This window comes from Dunckerocampus dactyliophorus, chromosome 1, assembly GCF_027744805.1.
Source record: "Dunckerocampus dactyliophorus isolate RoL2022-P2 chromosome 1, RoL_Ddac_1.1, whole genome shotgun sequence".
Classification (NCBI taxonomy): Eukaryota; Metazoa; Chordata; class Actinopteri; order Syngnathiformes; family Syngnathidae; genus Dunckerocampus; species Dunckerocampus dactyliophorus.
In genome coordinates, this window is record NC_072819.1 from 9,812,059 (window position 1) to 9,829,259 (window position 17,201).

General features: G+C 43.7%; 1 protein-coding gene across 4 annotated transcripts in view; it reads left to right on the top strand.

Moving 5' to 3' along the window:
• hecw2b (HECT, C2 and WW domain containing E3 ubiquitin protein ligase 2b) overlaps positions 1 to 16,795 on the top strand; it is a 46,164-nt gene extending 29,369 nt beyond the window's left edge. For 2 of the 4 annotated variants that reach the window (XM_054795993.1, XM_054795904.1), the window contains exons 14-31: positions 184 to 287; positions 368 to 492; positions 577 to 762; positions 830 to 982; positions 1,059 to 1,161; positions 1,342 to 1,438; positions 4,821 to 4,904; positions 4,986 to 5,095; positions 6,515 to 6,635; positions 6,712 to 6,825; positions 6,893 to 7,045; positions 8,912 to 9,010; positions 9,081 to 9,210; positions 9,295 to 9,441; positions 9,535 to 9,649; positions 12,408 to 12,493; positions 12,570 to 12,682; positions 12,958 to 16,793. In XM_054795993.1, the coding sequence (XP_054651968.1) occupies positions 184 to 287; positions 368 to 492; positions 577 to 762; positions 830 to 982; positions 1,059 to 1,161; positions 1,342 to 1,438; positions 4,821 to 4,904; positions 4,986 to 5,095; positions 6,515 to 6,635; positions 6,712 to 6,825; positions 6,893 to 7,045; positions 8,912 to 9,010; positions 9,081 to 9,210; positions 9,295 to 9,441; positions 9,535 to 9,649; positions 12,408 to 12,493; positions 12,570 to 12,682; positions 12,958 to 13,069 (2,152 nt within the window). In that variant the 3' untranslated portion in view covers positions 13,070 to 16,793. Of the gene's footprint in view, positions 1 to 183; positions 288 to 367; positions 493 to 576; positions 763 to 829; positions 983 to 1,058; positions 1,162 to 1,341; positions 1,439 to 4,820; positions 4,905 to 4,985; positions 5,096 to 6,514; positions 6,636 to 6,711; positions 6,826 to 6,892; positions 7,046 to 8,911; positions 9,011 to 9,080; positions 9,211 to 9,294; positions 9,442 to 9,534; positions 9,650 to 12,407; positions 12,494 to 12,569; positions 12,683 to 12,957 lie in introns of all 4 variants that reach the window. The other 2 variants (XM_054796075.1, XM_054796166.1) reach the window with 2 other exon arrangements.
• The last annotated feature ends 406 nt before the right edge of the window (positions 16,796 to 17,201 follow it).

Consider the following 17,201-nt stretch of genomic DNA (forward strand, 5'->3'; position numbering starts at 1 on the left):
CCTAATCGTCATCCATTAATTGGCCCAAGTGACAAGTAAATGTAAGAGCAATGGCTGCTTCCTGTTATGTCAATCGCTTATGTCGACGTGAGTCAGCCAAGCTGAGGGATGTCGACTAACATGGTTCACTAGCTGAATGTCCAACATAGGACAGTAAGGACTAACCAGCGCACTCACCTTCAGGTATCAGAGCATCCGTAGGACGATCACCAATGACAGCAGAGCTGAGGAAGTGCCAGCCAATGAGCAGCCGGGCGATGAGAGCGACGGGCACCCTTCTTTTCCAGGTTAGCGTGAGGTACCAGCAGCGCAGTGTGGTCTACGTTGTCAGCAAAGCGTGACCTTGTGCGGCTGGGACTTTTTGCAGAGCTGCGTCGAGACAGCGGAGCAGTCCAGTCGAGTTCCCGGTCCCGCCTGTACCTGCTGCTCCAGTCTCCCAGTGCCAGGTTCCTCACCAGCCCAGACTTCTTCACTGTGCTGCATTCTAACCCCGTAAGGATACATTGCTTCTCATCAGAAAATAGCACATAACTTCATTTGGCAACTAAACCCTCTCTTTTTCTGCCATCACGTCAGAGTGCCTATCGTATGTTCACCGCCAACACGTGTTTGAAACACATGATCAGTAAGGTCCGCCGGGACGCGCACCACTTTGAACGCTACCAGCATAACAGAGACCTGGTGGCCTTCCTCAACATGTTTGCTAACAAGCAGCTGGAGCTGCCTCGAGGCTGGGAGATGAAGCACGACCACGCCGGCAAGGTTAGCCCATGTCGTTGTCATCTCTCGCTTTGCTTGTACGTCGTTGTCACATCTGTCCATCCTGCAGCCTTTCTTCGTGGACCACAACAGCCGAGCAACCACCTTCATCGACCCCCGGCTTCCCCTGCAGAGTTCCCCGCCCCCAAGCCTCTTGGCTCACCGGCAGCACCTCACCCGCCAACGCAGCCATAGCGCTGGCGAGGTGAGCCCACGGCGCCTGGTAGGTCCCGCAGAAGCACCAATCCCAGGAAAAAAAATTTGGAGTCACATGATCACCTTTTTGTGGCCCTACACAGGTGGGCGAAGAGTCCCGTCACGCCGGGCCAAGCGTGCTGCCGAGGACCTCCAGTACCTTCGCATCTTCCAGTAGGGGGCAGTGTCAAGACGTTGTTCCAATGGGTCAGTATGCAAATACCTGCTTAAGTTGGTCCCACTTATGTTCACAACCCACTAAGCCGACCATCTCATCAAGTGCTGGTCCACCTGTTGCTTATTATTAAAAAGTGCCCGCTTCAGTTGACGTCAACATAAACTGTAAGAATAGAATTAGTTTTTGTTGTGACTTGTCCCTTTTTTTAGCGTACAACGACAAGATTGTGGCTTTTCTACGGCAACCCAACATATTTGAGACATTACAGGAGAGGCAGCCAGATTTCCATCGGAACCATTCACTCAGGTAAACATACACGCTCACACGCACGCACACACACGCACACTTAGTGTAATTATTTTTTTTACCACTAGAGTGTAGCCTTTATCTATGTGTAATTTATGGCAATGCAGGAAGGCTCCCAACCGCCTATTTATCCATCCATCCATCTTCTATGCCGCTTATCCTCACTAGGGTCAAGTGGGTATGCTGGAGCCTATCCCAGGTGACTTTGGGCGAGAGGCGGGGTACACCTTGGACTGGTCACCAGCCAATTACACATATAGACAATCATTCACACTCATATTCACTACTATGGACAATTTGGAGGCTCCAATTAACCTAACATGCATGTTTTTGGAATGTGGGAGGAAACCGGAGCACCCGGAGAAAACCCACGCACAGGGAGAACATGCAAACTCCACACAGAGATGGCCAAGCGGAATTTCAAACCCAGGTCTTCATGCTAACCACTCAGCCACCGTGCGGCCCCCGCCTATTCATTTTCCTTTTTGTTTCTACAATGGAGTCAAGCTGGTTTTATTCACATACTCGCTATGACAATTTGTTTACCCCTGGGGGTACTCGTATACCACTTTGGGAACCTCGTCTGGACATGCAGTATGTGCATATAATGTACACACAGTATACAAAAATTAATAAAATAATAAAAGATAATACATGTAATTTTTTTCATAATTATTTTTTAATGTAATAAGATACATAATACAGCTAATAAGTTTTAATAAAGTCAAAAAGATAATAATATATTAATCGTAATAAGTTAAAAATAGGAACATTTTATATTTATAGGGATTCTTACTACACGGGTCCTTACTGGTGTTTTCGCTAACGCGCAGTTCAGAATAGCCACCCTTTTTGGAGTCTCTAGAGCAGGGGTCTCAAACTCAATTTCACTGGGGGCCAGTGGAGGTAGAGTCTGGGTGAGGCATCAAGTATTGGGAGTAGGGCTGGGAATCTCAGGTACCTCACGATACGATACAATTCACAATACATCCATGTGATAACACCACTGTTAGTTCAGTGTTGGTGTTTACTTGCCCCTCTAAGTATGTAACACTGAGCTTGCCCGGATGTTGCGGGCTGCAGTTACACTACTCTTTGATGTCCAGTCATGGGCCGCGAGTTTGAGACCCCTGCTCTAGAGGAAGTACTGGAGAGTGCTCCCTTAGGGGTTTCCCTTGTTCTGCTGGGGAACTTCAACGCTCACGTTGGCAGCGACAGTGAGACCTGGAGAGGCGTGATTGGGAGGAACGGTCCCCTAATCTGAACCCGAGCAGTGCTTTGTTATTGGTCGTCACGGATTGTCAATAACAAACACTATGTTCAAGCATAAAGGGTGTCCACATGTGCAGTTGGCACCAGGACAACCTAGGCCGCATTTCAACCACTTTGTGGTCGTATCATTGGAGTTGCGGCCATATTTTTCGGACACTCAGGTGAAGAAAGGGGCGGAGCTGTCAACCGATCACCACCTGTTGGTGATTTGGCTCCGATGGTGGGGGAGGATGCTGGTCAGACCTGGCAGGCCCAAACGTATTGTGAGGGTCTGCTGGGAACGAGTTTCAACTCCCACCTCCGACCATGTTCCAAGGGAGGCGGCGGAGATGGAGTCCGAATGGGCCATGTTCCGTGCCTCCATTGTCGAGGCAACTGATCGGAGCTGTGGCCGTAAAGTGCCTGTCATGGCGGTAATCCCAGAACCCGTTAGTGGACACCAGTGGTGAGGGATGCTGTCAAGCTGAAGGAGTTCTATTGGGCCTTTTTGGCTCATGGGACTCCAGAAGAAGCTGGGGGTGGATGAGATCCGCCCAAAGTTTCTTAAGGCCCTGGATGCTGTGGGCGTGTCTTGGTTGACACGACTCTGCAGCATCACGTGGACAATCAGGGTCAGTACCTCTGGATTGGCAGGCTGGAGTTGCGGTCCCCCGTTCCAACTATCGTGGGATCACACTCCTCAGCCTCCGTGCTAAGATCTATTCAGAGGTTCTGGAGACAAGGATCCGCCGGATAGTTGAATCTCAGATTCAGGAGGAGCAGTGTGGTTTTCGTCCTGGTCGTGGAACTGTGGACCAGCTCTACACTCTCATCAGGGCCCTTGAGGGTGCACGGGAGTTTACCCAACCAGTCTACATGTGTTTTGTGTATGGGGTATCGGACCAGCTAATTCAGGCTGCTCGTTCCCTGTATGACTGGTGTCAGAGTTTGGTTTGCATTGCCGGTAATAAGTCAGACTCGTTTCCAGTGAGGGTTGGACTCCGCCACGGCTGCTCCTTGTCACCGATTCTGTTCATTTTTTTTATGGACAGAATTTCTAGGCACAGCCAGGGTGTTGAACGGTTCCGGTTTGGTGACTGCAGGATTGAGGCTCTGCTTTTTGCAGATGATGTGGTCCTGCTCGCTTCATCGAGCCGTGAACTTTCACTGGATCGGTTCGTAGCCGAGTGTGAAGTGGCTGGGATGAGAATTAGCACCTCCAAGTCAGAGTCCATGGTTCTCGCCCGGAAAATGGTGGTGTGCCATCTCCGGGTCGGGGATGAGCTCCTGCCCTAGGTGGAGGAGTTTAGGTACCTCAGGGTCTTGTTCACTAGTGAGGGAAGGATGGAACGCGAGATCGACAGGCGAATTGGTGCGCCGTCTGCAGTGATGCGGACTCTAAATCAGTCCATTGTGGTGAAGAGAAAGCTGAGCTAAAAGGCAAAGCTCTCAATTTACCGGTCGATCTATTGTACGCTCCTTCCCTCACCTATGGTCATCAGCTTTGGGTACTGGCCAAAAGGACACGATCATGGGTACAAGCGGCCAAAATGAGTTTTCTCCGTAGGGTGGATGGGCTCTCCCTGAGAGATAAGGTGAGAAGCACTGTCATCTGGGAGTGGAGCCAGATGAGGTGGTTTGGGCATCTGGTCAGGATGTCTCCCGGACGCCTCCCTGGGGAGGTGTTCAGGGCAAGTAGAAGGCCTCAGGGAAGACCCAGGACACGTTGGAGAGACTATGTCTCCCAACTGGCCTGGGAACGCCTCAGGATCTGCCGGGAGGAGCTGGACGAATAATGCATTTAATAATTATCTTTTTTATAATATTGTAATTGTCAAAAAGCTAACCTAAATTTAAAATGTATTGTAATTCATAAAATAATTTCAAAATAAGAAAATTTGTATTACACATTAAAATTGTAAAACTACTTAACTGTATAACACAGTATTTTGGAACACTTTTATATTTTGGAGAGTGTGTGTGTGTGTGTGTGTGTTTGTGGGGTCAGGGTTCGCGGGTGCCTGTCTATTAGGAGCAGCTAAAATGTCTTGTCTGTCCAGATGAATTAATCATTTCGCAAGAAGGTCCAAATAAGTTAATGTGGTGTGTCTTAATGTTGCCATGCCAACAGGGAGAAGGTCCAGCTGATCCGCACAGACGGAGCATCAGGATTGGCACGGTTGTCCGGAGACGCTGACCTAGTGATGTTGCTCAGGTGAGGTGGTCTTCCACGAGGCACATGGCAGTCACATCCGCACCATAGTTCACTTGTTTTTTTCCTTCTCTACTCCTGCAGTCTGTTTGAGGATGAAGTTATGTCCTACGTGCCTCCTCACGCCTTACTGCACCCCAGCTACTGCCAGTCACCTCGGGGCTCTCCCGTGTCCTCCCCGCAGAACTCACCCGGTAATGTCTTGTCTGAAAGCATTAACTTGTGATTGGGGTCCACTCTCTGATCATTTCACAATATCTAATTTCACTTCAATTTTCACTTCGACTATCCTTTTCCTTGACAGAAGAAGAATCTGTATGCTACACTGAGCTAAAGGAATTGATAACCAAATAAAAGAGGATCACTGTGCGCATTCACCTTGGGCCATTATTATCAAAATGCAGATCCAAGAATTTTGTGCATTGTACTGTCTCATAGTGAACCGTTTAGCTTCATAGTGTACACTAATGTAATGTTTTTGTCCACCTCAAGAAAGCTGAATGTATATCTTGGTGTCATTTGGCCAATTGATAGCACTGTTGACTCACCTTTCCCCTGCTCCCTCTGCAACCAAATAACTGTTCATGCTTTGAATGATGACGAGCTTTTTTCTACCAGTAGGAAGGTGGTTGCCGGTTTACTTTTGCTTTGAAAGCGGTTACCAATGGCAACACATAGACAAAATCATGGTGAATCTTATTGATCATAAATCTGGTTTGACTTGACCGAGCTTCACCATTTAATGACTCATTCGCAGTCATGTTTCATTGCTTGTTTACTTTTGCTTGAAAGCACTTAGAAATGAGAACCAATGTGGCGGCGCAATGACAAAATCATGATGAACATTAGCGATCATAAATCTGGTTTGACCTGACTTGAGTTTCACCATTTAAAGACTCTGCTGGTTTACTTTTGCTTTGAAAGCGCTAACAAATGATAAATAATGTGACGACACAGTGACAAAATCATGGGGAACATTATTGATCAGGTTTTACTTGACTGATTTTCACCATTTAAAGACTCGTACAAAGTCATGTTTCATTGCCTGTTTACTTTTGCTTTGAAAGCACTTACAAATGAGAAATAATGTGGGGACACAATGACAAAATCATGGTGAATATTGGTGAGCATAAATCTGGTTTTACTTGACAGTTTCACAGTTATGTTTCATTGCATGTTTACTTTTGCTTTGAAAGTGCTTACAAATGAGAAATAACGTGACGGCACAGCGACAAAATCATGGTGAACATTATTTGATCATTAATCTCGTTTTACTTGACAGATTTTCACCATTTAAAAACAAGTACGCAGTTTGAAGCCTGCAGTTTTTTGACGCAAATTGCTGTGTGTCTACACCACCCTTTGCCTGCATTTGCCGCATCAAAGACTAATAAGAGTTAATACATTTTAATTGATCTGGTGTATAACGTTTAGAATTGACCTTTATAAAGCCATATATTTATAAAGTATACTGTATATTGACCTACATTGGACTGGTTTTAGCACCTATGTACAAAATGTACAAAATGCAGAGTATTAAAGTCTGTAATGTGCAAATGAATAAGTCTAAGAACTGATGAAGAAGCCTCAATGCCTCTTTGTCCTTCTTGTAGGTACTCAGAGAGCAAATGCTAGAGCTCCAGCGCCGTACAAGAGAGACTTTGAGGCAAAACTGCGCAATTTCTACAGGAAGCTAGAGACCAAAGGCTACGGCCAGGGACCAGGGAAGTTAAAGTAAGTTTCATCCGTGACTAAGTGAGTGCCTCAAACGATTCACCATGGTCTCACGCCAACTGCCTGCATGTGCCAGGTTGATCATTCGCCGCGACCACCTGCTGGAGGACGCCTTCAATCAGATCACGTGCTACTCCCGCAAAGACCTGCAGCGTAGCAAGCTCTACGTCAGCTTTGTGGGCGAGGAAGGGTGAGTCGGCAAGCGGACACAGGGGAAGCATTTGGATGTTTGTAAGACGTATGTGTGTGTGTTGCAGATTGGACTATAGCGGACCTTCGAGAGAGTTCTTCTTCCTGGTCTCCAGAGAACTCTTCAATCCTTACTATGGTCTGTTTGAATATTCCGCCAACGACACGTATACAGTCCAGATCAGCCCAATGTCCTCCTTTGTGGACAATCACCATGAATGGTGAGCTCTCTCACACACACACACACACACACACACACATATACTCCACACTGGCCCGGCACGATTCCATGCGCACGCACATACAAACATGCAGAGTGACTGTAATGTGATGGCTAATTATGACTGTAATTATAACTAATTGTACCTGACAACTGTACTCATAACTGACACATTTCATAATAGAATACAATGACTCAAAATAATCCAAAAGTCAAAACCCGCAGCACACTCGCTCATCCGCAATTGTGTGCGTAATAAAGAGGGGTCATTTAATCAATGCGTTCAGTCTTCTCGCAAGAACTTAATCACAGGCACCGTCTTGCACAACTCGAAAGACTGGAAATAACACACATAGTCATGGAAATTGTTGTAAACAGCAGGACAGAAGTAACATGAATGGAAAAATTTAAAAAAATAAGAAAAAAAACAGCAGCAAAAGATGAAAATAACAGTAAAAAAAACAAATAATGAAGAGTGTCCAAAGTGTGGTGTATTTTTTTTTAATTGGTCGGCACAATCCTGAAAATAGAATTCAAGTAAATTAAAAAAGGTGAGAAAAAAAAAACAGCAAAAGTTGGGAAAAAAGAGCAAAAACACAGAATCAAGGGTGTCCAGAGTGCGGCTCGACAGCCATTTTTGGCTGGCAGCATGTTTTTCATTGGCCTACAGAACATTATACAAATAAAATTTAACAAGAAGGATAAGAAAATAACACAACAAAAAAAATAAAATAAAATAATGCATACTGAGGGGCGTCCAAAGTGCTGCCGGGAGGGTATTTGTGGTCCACAGCTTGTTTTTATTGACCCTTGGAACATTCTTAAAATACAGTTAAACTCATAGAAAAATAAAATTAAATAATAAAACAAAAAAACAACCGAAAAAGTTGAAAAAAAGAGCAAAAAGTCATAATGAGCGGTGACCAAAGTGCAGCTTAGGTGCCATTTTTAGCTGGCAGCTTGATTTTTATTGACCTGGGGAACATTTTAGAAATTAAACAAGAAAGTTAAAAAAAACAACACAAGAAAACGAAAACAACAACAAAAAAAAAAAGAACAAAATGGCATTCTGAGGGGTGTCCCAAGTGGGGCTCAGGGGCCATTCACAGCCTGTAGCTTGCTTTTATTGGCCTTAGGAACATTCTTAAAATACTAAAACTAAAAAACTAAAAAAAAAATACTGAAAACTAAAAAAAATAATAATAATAAAAACGAGCAAATAGGCTGAACGAGTAGTTTTATTTTATTATCGGCACATTGAAGAAATAAAATTACACAAATATACAAAAAAAAGACAACAGCAAAGTTGAAAAATGCCAAAAAAAAAAAAAAAAAGCCAAAATGAACTGTGGCCAAAGTGCAGTGCAGGGTTTTTTTTTCTTTTTTACAACTAAAAAAGTTCAACTGTAGCTTGTTTTTGTTGGAACATTCTTAAAATACAGTTAAATATGAAAACTAAAAAAAAAAAAGCAAAAGTTGAAAAATTTGCATAAAAGCAGAATGAGGGGTGTTAAAAGTGCGCCTCGGGAGCCATTTGCCGCCTGCAGCTTGTTTTTATTGACCTTCTGAACATTTTAAAAATAAATTAAACAATTAAACATTGGCCATCGGATCCCATGACGTGGCTTTCAGTGTAAAAATGGAGGTCTCGCTTGACGCCATGCATTAGAGTTGTTGAAACTCCACAAAGGTTTGGGTAACTTTTTGTCTCCAGAATACCAAATGAAAGACCTTAATGGTGTCTTGACTTCAGACGTTCCACTGTAAAGCCAACAATGACATCAACATTCCATGTCACGTCATGCCACTCCATATCTAGCAAACACTGCCAAGAGCCAGTTTTCTGTTTTTTTCTGTGCACGTTTAGGTTCCGGTTCAGCGGTCGCATCCTGGGTTTGGCTCTGATCCACCAGTACCTTCTGGATGCCTTCTTCACCAGACCCTTCTACAAAGGCTTACTGCGCATGTACGCACGCACACACGAGATGAACCATTCAACATTCCCACTCCCATGTCTGGTGTTTTTCCGTGTGCAGTCCATGCGAGCTGAGCGACCTGGAGTATCTGGATGAGGAGTTTCATCAGTCCCTTCAGTGGATGAAGGACAACGACATCGAGGAGATGCTGGACCTCACCTTCACTGTCAATGAAGAAGTTTTTGGACAGGTCAGATTCCAAGTCCATTTGTAGTCCATTCCAGTTTTCCAACACCGTCCATCTCATAAGGATCACGATTGTGTTCTACTGCAGATCACAGAGCGAGAGCTGAAGGCTGGCGGCGCCAACATCCCCGTCACGGAGAAGAACAAGAAGGAGTACATCGAGCGGATGGTGAAGTGGAGGATCGAACGCGGCGTGGTGCAGCAGACAGAAAGTTTGGTCAGAGGCTTTTACGAGGTGAAAGAGACGCTCGTTTGAATCCGTATAAAAGAAAACCCTCATTGGCTGTACTGCAACATTTTCCTATTTGGCATTTGTGCGGGTGGCCAGGTGGTGGACGCACGCTCGGTGTCTGTGTTTGACGCCAGGGAGCTGGAGCTGGTGATGGCGGGGACGGCAGAGATTGACTTGTCTGACTGGAGGAACAATACGGAATACAGAGGAGGCGAGTACAGAACAGAACACACGCTAATGGGGCAATAATGCAATTGCATGTACAGGGTGTCCCTCAAGAATGGACACGTAAGCAATGTTGCGTCTCTACTAAGGACTATAGGGACTCATTGAAAAGGAGGAAAATCATTGTACTATGTGGTTAAACTTACATATTTGGGTAAGCGGCTGAAATGAGTTTCCTTCGTAGGGTGGCTGGACTCACCCCAAAAGATAGGGTGAGGAGCTCAGTCATCCGGGAGCAGCTCAGAGTAGAGCCGCTGCTCCTTCACATCGAGAGGAGCCAGTTGAGGTGGCTCGAGCATGTAGTCCGGATGCCTCCCGGACGCCTCCCTCGTGAGGTGTCCGGGAGAAGGCCCCGGGGCAGACCTAGGACAGGCTGGAGGGAATATGTCTCACAGCTGGCCTGGGAACGCCTTGGTGTCCTCCCGGTGGAGCTGAAGGAGGTGGCCGGGGACCAGGAAGTCTGGGCTTCCCTACTGAGACTGCTGCCCCCGCGACCCGGAAAAATGTCATTTTTGGAGGGAAAAAAAGCTATATTTCAATACAATTAATATATTTTCCGGAAAAATTACATATTCTTTTTAAGTTTTCAGGAAAAGTTATATAACTCTTGATAAAAAGTTGTATTTTCACTTTAAAAAATCTTTTTAAAATAAAAAGCTATATTTACATATTTATGAGAAAAAAGTTGCTTATTTTTTTAGGAAAAAAAAGTATTGTAAAAGATGAAATAGTATTTATGTAATATGAAATAAAAGTACAATTGTGGGAGAAAAGTTAGAAGAAAATAATATTTGATTTTTTTTTTAAATACATTTTCCCCCAAAAAAACATTTATTTTATTCATTTTATATTTCAAAAAAAGAAGTTGTATTTTTATGAGGACTAAAGGTCATTATTTTATGAGTTACAAAAATGAGTTAAAAAAAAAAGCAGCACAGCATTCTGAAATCTTTAGCAAAATACAGTCAAACTTGTCTATAGCGGCCACTAGAGGGAGTCTGTAAAAGTGGCCGCTATAGACAGGTGGCCTCTATAGACAGGTTGGCGTCCAGTTTGAATGTTGACCAGTAGAGGAAAAAAAAGGGGGGGGGGGGGGAATAATAATGTTGGCCAGTAGAGGGCACTGCGGACTGCGGATAAAAGTTGTACAGCACTACTAGGCTTGTTATTATCATGGTTCATGGTTTTAATCCTGAACATGCATGAGTCAAACAGTAGCACATCACATAGTACAATTCACAATTTTGCATGTCCAAAAAGGAGTAGGAAGAAGCAAAGCTTATTTAATCCTACCCCTCATCAGTTTCACATCAGTTGCAATACATTTATTCACCTCTTGTTCTTCCAAGTGTACTTTGTAGGTCTACATGACAATGTAGTGCAATCATAGCCAAGGTTTTTACTTACTAAAAGGAAGCTAGAGGCTTAATAATAACTGATAGAATATATCCACGACCCACAGAACAAAGCTGCGCTAGTAATGTCTTACGCTTGTTTTTAATATTTTACTTTTTATACGGCAGAGTGTCATTACTGCTTTAGTTCATCAGGAAGTGACGGGAAGTGACGGTGGGCGTCCCGAGCAGGAGAGCTAGGCTCAGTGCTAGCTGTGAGTTTCGAGAGAGTTGGGAAGTGTGTTTATGTTGGCGTGGATGTAAAGTCCTGCAGTGTTCTCCGCTGTTAATAAAGCCATTAAAGTGCATCGGTGACGTGAGTCTCTCCTTCCCCACAACAAGCGGCATTACAGTATTGACCAGTGCACACCAGGAAATAAACGGTGTCATTTCTTACAGGCATTGGCTGGACAGCTATGTAGTGGGGCTTGTTTAACCTTTGCCTTGTGGGCAAGCAGGAAGGAGAGATGATGCTGAGAGATGTGTGTGTGTTCTGAGCTGCTGTCTGGTGGCCGCGTTGAAGAAATAAAGTTGGCAGAAGCAACAGGAGAAGTTTCCTTCTTTGCTTCGGAGCTGAATAACACTGACAAGTTAACAGACTAGTAGCGAACGGAAAAGAAGACGGCTTTGTTTGTGTCGAATACAGAAGATGAGGACTTTGATGGATTTGTGGATGAGGATTGATCAAAAATAACGCGAGTACATTCTAAAATACTTGAATTAAGTACAACCCAACTCAGTTTTGCTCCCGCTGCCGCATGCACGCTTGCGTATGTTTTTTTTTATTGTAGCGTCGCTGGGAGCACGTCCTGTTCCCAGCCTACTTTGCGGTAATGTTTTGGTGCAAATGCTCTTAAAGTTACATGTTTGACCAGGAAATAGCAAGCTCAAAAGAAGACGGCTTTTTTATGTGGAACAACTGACAGTTTGTGTGGATCTTGTGAATGATTGTGACTGAGCTAGGACTCAGTAATCAAAGTCTACACACGACGGCGTCATTGATTGAAAAACGAAACTTTTTCGTGCATGAAGCTTCTACTTGAGTTGGTAATTTGGCCGCTATATGCAGTAAGATATTGACCAAGGGAGACAAAATGGGTGGCCGCTGGCCGCGTTGGACAGGTGACTGCTCCACACAGGGTCTATAACATGTAAATATGCTGGGGGGGATTTTTCAGTGGCTGCTGGGGAGGTGGCTGTTCTATAAAGGTGGCCGCTAAGACAGGTTTGACTGTATTACTTCACTAAGTTACCATAATACTGTAAGTCACAAAAGCAATAACCAGCTTATCTCCATCAGTCGGCAAGAGAACATTGAAAACAACCGTGTTTTTGACGTTTGTTGTTTAGGTTACCATGACAACCATATAGTCATCAGGTGGTTCTGGGCGGCAGTGGAGAGATTCAACAACGAGCAAAGACTTCGGCTTCTGCAGGTAAGAACGGACACGCCCACAACTGCGTTATGAAGGTTGCTGCACACTAAAACCACTTTTTTTTTGTTTTTTTAAGTTTGTCACCGGTACGTCCAGTATTCCCTACGAGGGCTTTGCGTCTCTGCGGGGAAGCAATGGACCTCGGCGGTTCTGTGTGGAAAAGTGGGGCAAGGTGACGTCCCTGCCCAGGTAAACATGAATATAAAATACTGTGTGGAAAATGAGTATTGAAAGACCACTTTTTATGGTAGTCCTTTGTTTGGTCGGCATTGACAGGTTGTCGACTTTCAACGGATTCCACTGTATTTAAAAAGGGGATGTTCAGTCTAAATTCAGATTTCTTAGATGAAAAATAATGTTTTCATTTAGTGTTAGTTTTACTCAGTGTCATAATCTGCTTGTTATTTTCACACCAAGAACAGAAAAATGGTGTCCTCAGGTCTTTCCATTCGGTCTCTCCACAGAGCTCACACGTGCTTCAACCGTTTGGACCTGCCCCCCTACCCGTCCTTTTCTGTGCTGTACGAGAAGATGCAGACGGCCGTGGAGGAAACCAGCACTTTCGGACTCGAGTGAGTCGCCATGCTGCTGAACGGAGACAGCCAGACGGAAGTGTCGCCCGCACGGAAGGTGACGTTAAAATCCAACGCGTCGCAGGGCGGTGAGACTTTGGAGGCGGGCAGCCTTCCATTTGGTTGGTTTTTCGGGTTGTGGGTTTTGTAGAACCACGTGGCCTTGCGGACCACAATCAGGGAGCAAGCACCGCCTTTGGATTCTGTCTCCAAGAATGACCTCAGAGGATCAGGAACCCAGAACTTGTGTGGCTGATTGGGTGAGCTTTGACATGGTTGCTACCCAAAAAAACAAAAACATTTCAAATGTGCAAGAAGAATCCATTTTTCTGGAAGGGTGTTGCCGTTTGAATGTCATTGGTTTTTACCACGTACAAAATTTTGTATCTGTTGTCAATCATTAAATGGCTGCTTCGTGTGATATCGGATGCCACAGTCCAGGGTTCTACGGGTTCTCTTTGCTAACATTTCATGCAGGAAGGATGATGGAAGATGTTCTAATTTGTTGCTCAAGTAAGGGATCACGTTCTCAAATGCAGCGGTTGGCATAAAGTGTCAGTATCTAGTAGGGGTGTAACGGTACACCATTGTCTCTGTTCGGTTCATTTTGGGTACAGTTAAAAAAAAAGCAAAATGCAAAACAAAAACCTGCCTAGCCTTTGTGTCAGCCAGGGGTCGGCAACCCACTGCTCTGCAGATACACCGTGCTTTTTCATTCTTCCCCTGCGGCTGCAGGCCATGATGCACATGCGTTGAATTGAAATAGACGCTGTAGGAGAGAGGGATAACCTCGTGGGAGAGACAAAAAGAGAGTAAAAAACATGAAAAGCAAACAAACGTGTTTAGAACTACTAATCAACTTTTATCTGTTGCTTCTTTACGAGTGCTTTTAGATGGGCCCACAGCAGCACCTGCTGCTCTTTGAGAAGAGCGATTCGTGCTTTCACTTATTTCGCTTTTTTGAAAAAGGCTATCTTGAGGGCTCTGATTACGGCAATCCCTCGCCACTTTGCGCTTTGAATTTTGTGGCTTCATACTGTAATATAGCAATTGATAAATCATGCTGTTTCTATTAGTCAAAAATATGCACATTTATGCAAATTTTACGCATTTTTTGTTGCCTAAATGAAGCATTTTCAGGCGTAAAAGTGTCTAAATGATGTAAAATACAAATGTAAGGGCATTCAGAAGAGGTATTCAAAGATGTTATGGTGATGTAATGTTATGCTGCACCAGACTTGATCGCGGGAACACGCTTTTATTGTAGGTTTGAATGATCTCACAACAGGCACAATAATCCCCAACACGGGCTACTGTTGCGGCTGTAACCCATGTCAACCTAAAGCTCAACTCTGAATCCCCTACCTTAGTTCCTGTACGACCCACCCCTGCCCCCCCGGCACTGAAACACATTTACAGCAACACACACAAGTACAAGTCTTATTTTCTGTTATTATGTCTACTATATTGGGTAATACCAGTGTAGAGGTGAGTATAGGGGTGTTATTTCATGTCCAGAGGGCTCTATTTAAATAACAGGTTTTCTATTATCTAACTGCAAAAATCTTCCAAGTATAAATAAGAAATCCTACATCGCGGCAATTCACTTACCACGACCTTGTGTTTTTCTTTACCGAACCGAAAAAACTGTATCCATGTACCGTTTCACCCCAAGCACCATCATCGATTCAAATGTAAGTCCAAATTTGACTTGTAATTCTTTTTGACGAAGCTGAGAAATTCTATGCGTAGTCAGGGTGTATTTTGCAACTGTTTGCTTTTTATTATTTGTGCATCGATTCAATGATCCAGTCTAAGGGTTGTGTTTGAGTCTTTGGAGATCCCCACGACACTACAATGTTTTTCCACTTAGTGTTTTTTGCCTGCAAATGACTGATTGTAGAGTTCTCACCATTCTTACATTGTTATTGTTCCCTCGAACGAACACACTGCCTTTCCTCTGTGCGTACGAGCAGAGAGAACCAAAGTTTGGGTCACGGTCGACCCCGTCTTTGTGTACACCGACCTCACTTTTGCATATGAATGTTGGCAGCACTGTACTGAAATAAAGTTCCATCTCTGTCGATAAAAAAAAACCAAAAACATACTTTTCTTGTTGTGCAGCTTCCTCGGCAAGACCGAACAGGATTTCGATGCTGCTTTGTGACTACAAATGTTATTTTTGTGTTACTATTAATGATCTGGTATATTATGTGTTTTAGACATGCTCCATACACAACAAGCTCAGCATGTCTGCGGTGTGGAATTATTTAGGGATCTTTGTGATAGACGATTTGATACACGTCTACATACATGGGTTACGATGCGATTCAAAACCGATGTATTTTAAAAACAATAATTTGATACAGGGTATAAACGATACCAGTCGATTTCATTCTACAGTTACATTTGTTGATTTAGACATTATAGTCTTACATTATAAAATAAAGAAGACAATTCTTTAAAAGCGGCGTTCTTACAGTATTTTCCTATTTGTAAAGGAGCACATCGTATCCCCAAGCATGCCGTAAGGCAAGGGTCCTGAACCCCCAAGCTGCCACCAGGTGTAAATAATTACATTGAATTTTATGAAAATAAATTTTGGAAATATGAGCCATTATTTCCGTAAAAAATCCTATAGTTTTGCACGTTTATGTTAGACTACTGTACTGTATTTTTCCCCTTTTTCCTTTCACCTCATATTTGATCCCAAATGCTGATACTGTGTGGGAATGCATAAAGGTAAGATTGGATACACCTGAGACAAACCATTACTTTAATTGTTATATATAATATTGGTTTATATATTAACAATGTGGGCATGATTTTAAAGACAAAAGTACTCACCATCATATTGTCACATTAAGGCGGATATAGTTCGGATATGGTTTGGACAAGATATAACATAACAAAACTCTAGTTTGCATATAGTTTTTAATTGTCTACTTCCATGTTGGATGTGTACTCAACAATCACAGTGCACAGAATCACAGTTACACAGAGGTCTCCTCGTGAAGCCAATGTTGCTTCATCGCTCGTACGACACTATTCCTTCTTTGGCAGCTGATCAGGGTAGGAAACTTCTTTCCCCCACGTAAACGCCACATATAACACTCCCACTCGACACTGAATAACTCTATATTGTAAATGGCAAGTCACACCATTAATACAGCACAGGTTTCATGCAAATAAGCCCTACAGCTGGGCTGTTCAACTGGCGGCCCGCGGGCCAAATCCGTGCCGGGGATGACACCAGACCGACCCGCGATTTCAGTTAAAATCTTTTGGGAGAGACTGATATTTTTGCAGCAGTTTCATAAAGACACGAGAGCGCTGTCATAAAGAGGATCTTTCGACGAGATATTTTGGAATAGGTTCTCAAAAACTGCAGAGCACTCTATGTTGTGGGGAACTTGGACCCTCGGTTCCATGTAAGTGTGCACGACCAAGTCAGTTGTGGTATGTGCTTATAAGGTGTCTAAAAACACACAAAAAAGCTGATACTGAAGGGAGAAATGTGCCCCCCAGAATAGTTTAGTTGAATAGCCCTGCCCTACAGAGTGACCCCTAAAGCCTGGACACATAGGCATGAATGCATATATTATACAGATATTTACAAAAATAACTACAAATTAATTGTACTTAATATATATCCATCCATTCTCTATGCCGCTTATCCTCACTAGGGTTACGGGGGTATGCTGGAGCCTATCCCAGTTGACTCCGGCGAGAGGCGGGGTACACCCTGGACTGCTCACCAGCCAATCGCAGGGCACATATAGTCAACCATTGACACCCATGGACAATTTAGAGTCACCAATTAACCTAACATGCATGTTTTTGGAATGTGGGAGGAAACCGGAGTACCCGGAGAAAACCCACGCACGCACGGGGAGAACATGCAAACTCCACACAGAGTCAGAACTTCCCGATTGCCATGCTAACCGCTTGGCCACCGTACGGCCCATTGCACTTAATATGTACAATTTTAATGAATTAAAAATGTGTCTGAGTGGTTAGGATATATGGATGGATGGATATATTATATACAAAAGTGGCATATTTTTAATGTAATGTAACAGAAATAAATATTTTATTTTTATTAATTTAACTTTTTTTATTACATGTTTTTTCTT